The sequence below is a fragment of the Drosophila virilis genome, chromosome X (genome assembly GCF_030788295.1).
Source record: "Drosophila virilis strain 15010-1051.87 chromosome X, Dvir_AGI_RSII-ME, whole genome shotgun sequence".
NCBI lineage: Eukaryota > Metazoa > Arthropoda > Insecta > Diptera > Drosophilidae > Drosophila > Drosophila virilis.
Genome location: NC_091543.1, coordinates 15,473,960 through 15,480,591, shown reverse-complemented (window position 1 = coordinate 15,480,591; position 6,632 = coordinate 15,473,960). Strand labels below are relative to the sequence as shown.

The window sequence follows — 6,632 nt, the reverse complement described above, 5'->3', positions numbered from 1 at the left end:
CCAGTTCTCTACATTTTGACACTAGGCATGTGTGACCATATTGCAGTTATAGAATCGAATGCGTGTGCCAGACTAGTTAACTGAAAAGCCAACAGGCGGCGCTTACACTTTTAGTGTTAACAAATGCGGCAAGAACAATCAGTGTTGCCATTTGGCGGGTAATTTAAAATGGGATTTAAAAATGTTTGTTTTGCTTGGCTTTTAAAAAAACGTAAATTCTAGAACAATTGTTGCGGTTTTTGACTCTGTTTATCGCTAAACTGATTCTGCCTGCTTTCCTGCTTTCCATTTCATTTTATTATGCATAACAACAGTAATAAACGGCAATAAAAATTGACCGCACTGCCCCTGCGCTGCCTCTAAGACTGAGATTTGATTCAATTTGAATTTAAAATTCCCCGTAAGTCATTTGGAAAGTCCCGTCGTGCTGCGACAATTCGTCGTGTTTTTCAATTGACCTTTTAATACAAGTGCAATTTACACACACACACACACACACACACAAATAAACACACACTAGTTATCTACTCTGTATGCACCCAGAGTTATGCACATCTAGAGGACTGTTATGAATAATATAAACTAAGCACTTATATAGCGGCAACATTTAATTGGTTCAACTCGGTGCCCTGACCAAAAGGTGCACCATTCGTAAGCAGTAATAACAATAAATAAAATACATAATTAAGTTCGCCCGCTGCGGCGATACGTTTAAGAATAACTTTTGTGATCTTGTTTATCCGACTTTTCCAGCGAATTTCATTTAGCTTCGTTTATAAGCCCGCCGCCCACCACAAAACTGACAATTTGTTTTGTGACCACTGCCGACCCCGCCATGCCCCGCCCCACCCTGCCCCTGCCCCTGCCCCTGCCCCTGACCATTGCGCACTTGCATTTTAAATAGATCGCAAAATTTATATTCGCAAAGGGGTTTCGATGCGATTGCCTGTTGTGGGCTCTACAAAACAGGTTCTGACATGCAAATAAATCAATTGTTGGCCTAAGAAGAAAACAGCAAAAAAAAATAAAAAAATAAAAAAATATAAATAAAAAAAATGATGACAGTTCGCATTGCTTGCTATGCCCGTTTTTTTTTCTTTAATGCAAGCTGGGGTCATCAATTAGTAGTCGACGTGGCGGGGGGTAGGCACTACGTGGCGCGGGTGTGTGCAGGACTCTGGATTGGACTTTAAGTGACTTAGTTGCACTAATCCAATAAGTACTGGGAAATTATTCTGAAAGCGCTGTGGTCTAACCGATGCTTCTCAGCGATAACCTGTTCAAAAATATATAATCTATAAATATATGATGTGGGTACACTCAGAGGAAAATATAGCAAATCAATGACAAACATTGTCAAATAACGAATAAGATCAGAAGAAAACAGGATTCACAATTCAAATTGTACCTTGTTTCAGAGCATTCGAGCTAGGTATTACTTAAGTTCTTACAAGCACTTACGAAGCAAGAAGCTTTTCTTTTTTTTGCAGTGTATATGTGTATATGCGCTCAGTGTACCCAAAGATATGAACGTGCTTAGCTTTAAGCAGCTGATTCAGCCAATTGGTGGCGGCCAACAACAACAAGGCAGTCTATTTAGGTTATACCAAATAGAAATTGGATTCATCTACTTAGATAGTTGGTTGGATATAGAATTCATGATTCTTGGTTAATTGAATAGCTGTAAGTTATTAGAATTTTGTTTATTTTGTATTTATTTATTTTTGGCTGTGCCACAAAACTGGCTGATGAGCTGTTTCGAAGGTCAGTTCTCAGCGTAACTCGATTATCTAGTTATCAGTTTCTCGGAACGGGAACCAATATTAATTACCGGATTTCGCTTAAACTACATATAATATAGTTAGTTACTTAAACAATACTGATTAACTGCCTATGGCTTAATATGATTTGCCCGTCTCTCTCTCTCTCTCTCTCTCTTCACTCTCTCGACTTTCAATTGGATTGGGCTTTATCCGATTCGATTCAAGTGATCTTTTGGCTCTTAGAACACGCGAGATCACGTCCGTAGGCAATCGATCAATATTAATTGATTGATTAATTGAATTTAGACATCCAGCCGGTTATCATGGTCAGCTGGCAGGCAGACCCACACGCCCGGCGACCAAGGCGTAGCGCAGAGCTCAGCTTAGCCGGGAAGAACCCGACGATCGGGCAAAAGTGCTCGAGACGTTTCTACGTACAGTATCGTTAAAGTTTTGTTTTCTTTGTGGCTGTTGCTTAATGGAAAGATCACCGGCAATCAAAACCGTTGCTGAAGAGAGAAAGAGAGAGAGAGAGAGAGGGAGAGAGCTAGGGATAGGGAGAGTGAGAGAGTGAGACACAGCGGCACATGGTGGAAAAGCAAAAACAAATCAAAACAAAACAAAACAAAATGAAGCAAAAACAAAGCAAAAAAAAAAAAAATAAACATAGCACAACACACAACAAAAGCAAAGGCGAAAATAATAGCAAATAGAGCAAAAAAGCAAAATAATTCCATCGCAACAGCGAACCCTGCGGGGGCGCCTATATAAAGCACCGGCCGGCAAGCCGAGCTCCACAGTTGAGCTAAAGCGACGATGGCATCAACGACGATCACACGGATTCTGCCAGCGGTAACGCTGCTGCTGCTGCTGCTGCACTGCAGCCATGGCGCCGCCGAGGAGCCAATCTGTAAGGCAACGAACTGAACACTCGATGCGAATTGGAATGTTGACTAATATATATCGAAATAATTCAATTGCAGATCGGTTGTGTGTGCCCCAAATCTATTTCAGCGATTGCCAGAAGCTGCTCGAAGATCCATCCGAGGCGGGCATACGCATGGAGTGCGTATCGGGACGCGATCGCATCGAGTGCCTGGAGCTGATCGAGCAGCGCAAGGCCGATGTGCTGGCCAGCGAGCCGGAGGACATGTATATGGCATATCATCGCAAGAATGAGGATTATCGTATCATATCCGAGATACGCACCCAGGAGGACAAGGATGGTGAGTACTCCCAATGTGCGAGAAATGGTAATTGGTTGTTGCCAGCAATAATAACACATAATGTGGCCCATTGGCTCACAGTTTCAATTAGGCGATTGTTATCATTAGGCGATTTTTAGAACAGGATGATATGACGGCTGACAGGAAGTGAGATAGTCAGGGACCAGAAAGACAGTTTATTTTATTGCAAACAAAACTATATACACAAAATCACACACAAAACCAAAAAAAAAAAAATTATCTGTTAGCCTTACTTGAGAGGTCACGAACCTCGCATAAAAAGGCGATATTTCAAAATGTTTCTGTTTTTTTATTTGCGGCGGTGCAGATCGAGTAAGGGACCCAAACTTGATCTCCATGTAGGCATACATACGTACATATATAGTCAAGCATTTGATTACAGAAATCTAGTGTCTCTCTTACTTTAACAATTGTGAATTATTCGATTTGCGGTATTTGAATTCCAAAAATGAGCCTGTGAACATGAACCGAAATATTAACAAGGTGGCAGCAGTCTAGTGAAAATGAGCCGTTAAATTTGAATAGAAAAAAATCAGCTTTATGCAATTAGGTAGAAAAGAAATGAGAGAAAAAAAATAAGAGAGAAAGCAGCTTTATACAAGATTCAAAAAAAGGTACATAATAATCTCTAAGAATTTTGAAGAAGTAAAATTGTGAAATATTAAAAGGTTAAAGAGTAGAGAATCATATTATTTGCAATGCAGCACTAAAATAAACATAACTCAAATTAAAAATAAAAATAATGTGTAGCAACCTTTGAGCATGATCTAAAATATTAACCAGGTGGCAGCACTCAATCGAAAATGATCCGTTAAATTTGAATATGAAAAGCTTTCTATTTGCAATTATTTTTATTTCAAATAAGAGAAACCTGTGCCAATAAGCTGGGTAAAAATTTCCTTGAATTTAAATAGAAAAACCCGCTTTTGAGTAAAAAATAAGGAATTCTGAAAAAAAGCCTGTGGACTATTAAATCGTGACAACCAGCTATTTTCAATGCAAGTCTGTGAAAGTGAACTGAATTAAACACCCTTTACGTTTCGATTGAGAACTCAGCCTCATGCAACAGTCAATATTTAAAATTTCTGCTTAGGAAATCTGAAAGAATGAGCCTCTTAAAATAAAGTGAACTATTGAACAGTGAAATTTAAATCGAGAGCTATATCTAGTTCACGATTGAATTATATAAAATAAATACAATGTACAGGGATTTAGATCCAGGCGTGATATATGCAAAATAAAATTTCGTTTGTGCCGAAATTTGGACTCGAAAATCTTAGCCCAGCCCAGTTTAAAAGCAGTTCCTGATTTCCAGCTGATTTCCGCTATGAGGGCATTATCCTGGTGAGGAAATCATCAGCGATACACACGCTGCAGGAGCTGCGCGGCGCCAAGTCGTGCCACACGGGCTTTGGCCGCAATGTGGGCTACAGGATTCCGATTACCAAGCTGAAGAATACGAACGTGCTGAAGGTGTCCGCAGATCCGCAAATTTCGGCTACAGAGCGAGAGCTCAAATCGCTGTCGGAATTCTTTACGCAATCGTGTTTGGTGGGCAACTACTCGGCGCATCCGGAGACGGATCGCCTGCTCAAGAAGAAATATGCTAATCTGTGTGCGCTATGCGAGAAGCCGGCCCAGTGCAACTATCCGGATAAGTACAGTGGCTATGATGGTGCCATACGCTGCCTGGACAAGGGCCAGGGCGATGTCGCCTTTACCAAGGTGCAGTTCATCAAGAAGTATTTCGGCCTGACCGGCAGTCCGACGGCGCCGCCAGCAGAAGGCAAGCCCGAGGACTTTGAGTATCTGTGCGAGGACGGCACACGTCGCCCGATAACCGGACCAGCCTGCTCTTGGGCCCAGCGCCCCTGGAGCGGCTATATATCCAACGAGCAGGCTGTGCACGGCACAGAGAAGCTCCACCAACTGCAGTCGCGTCTGGAGCGCTTCTTTGCCAATGGCCTGCACGCCCAGAATCAGGAGGCAGCCGCCCATCTGCTCATCAATCAAAATGCCTTTTATCACAGCAAGCCGGAGGCCATCGATCCCAAGGTCTATCTGGAGCGTGCCGGCTACAAGGATGTGATCGAGCGCGATGGCAGCGCCATACGCAAGCTGCGCCTCTGCACCCAAAAGGATACTGAGTTTTCCAAGTGCCAGGCTCTGCATCGTGCCGCCTACGCCCGTGATGCGCGCCCAGAGCTCGAGTGCGTCCAATCCACCGACTGTATTGAGGCGCTCGCCACCAACAAGGCTGACATGCTGGTCGCTGCCGCAGCCAACTATGCGGATGCACGGGAACACAAGCTGCTGCCGCTGGTCTATGAGCAACTGGACGCTGATGAGTTGCTTGTGGCCGTGGCTCCGCCCACCCTCAACCGCGATGCGCTGCAGAAGGCTCCCATGTAAGACAAACGTTCCTACTGTGTGTGGGTGTGTGTGTGTGTGTGTGTGTGTGAAATCCTGCAGCAAATGACCCCAATCCTATTGCCTACAGACACTTTGATGCCACCAGCGAACGCGCTCGATTGAGTGCCGCCTTGTTGAACAAGCGTCGCAGCTTGGACTGGTGCAACATCTTGCCCAGCACGGAGCAACAGCTATTGATTGTGCCCGCGAAGCAGCTGGAACAGCACAAGGACTGGCAGCTCGTCTGCCCCACGCTGGAGCGTCGCCCCGTTACCGACTTTGCCAACTGCAACGTGGAGGTGCAGCTGCCACGCGCGATCTTTGCCCGTGCCGACACCACGCCCGTCGAGCAAGAGACCATCAAGCATCTGTTTGCCCTCATCTCGGAGCGATTCGGTGCCCATGGCAAGTTCGTCGATGTCTTTGCACTCTTTGGCGAGTACCAGCAGGGCGAGAAGAATGTCCTCTTTGACGTAAGTCCTCAAATCCAAGCCAGTTTCCATTTAATTCACGCTCCGTCTTCCTGCAGGACAATGCCGTCGAGTTGGTCACGCAGCTGAAGAGCGACTACCAGAACGAGCATATCTACAATGATCTGCATTGCGATGCCAACAAGATTGCCAAGCAATAATAAGTGGGCGTGGCATTTGCATCGGCAGCCCCCATTATTAACGAATAGATATGCATACTACTTTTTTTTTTTTTTGCTTTTTCCTAAATACATACATATGATGATACAGTATTTGTTTCCTTATAATAAGTTCCGGGTGAATCGCTGAATCATTATCGAAAGCTTGAATTTCTATAATTTACAACGGATTCTGGATTTGTCTGAACTTCACTGGTTTTGCTGAGCTCCAATGATGAAATTTGTGAATTACATTTTTGTGACTGTCAAAATGTATGTGGACTTTCTATAGGAGTTGCCCTTAGTCTATTCTATCTTTTCCTAAGATGGCAACTAAATAGCTCAACGATAACTTTAAATCTTAATTAAAGATAAAAGGGCTTCGATTCGAAGCGCTGCGGAATTTTAGTTTCAATTGATCCTGAGTCGAACCCAACCCGAAACATATTTTTTTCAGAACAATATTTTTTTGTTGAACTCTCTTGATTTTGTTATTGCCGCGTCAATATGAAGAACTAACTGGTTTTGATGTAGATATGCAAAATATTAATCAACAGTAAATTGAAAATTGTCCAAAAAAGT

At 43.3% G+C, this 6,632-nt stretch overlaps 1 protein-coding gene across 1 annotated transcript; it reads left to right on the top strand.

Moving 5' to 3' along the window:
* The first annotated feature begins 2,518 nt into the window (after positions 1-2,518).
* Tsf1 (Transferrin 1) lies at positions 2,519-6,159 on the top strand. The gene is made up of 5 exons (XM_002059019.4): positions 2,519-2,673; positions 2,747-2,989; positions 4,326-5,418; positions 5,511-5,895; positions 5,952-6,159. The coding sequence occupies exons 1-5, from the start codon at positions 2,580-2,582 to the stop codon at positions 6,051-6,053; spliced, it is 1,917 nt and encodes a 638-aa protein (XP_002059055.1). The 5' UTR covers positions 2,519-2,579; the 3' UTR covers positions 6,054-6,159.
* The last annotated feature ends 473 nt before the right edge of the window (positions 6,160-6,632 follow it).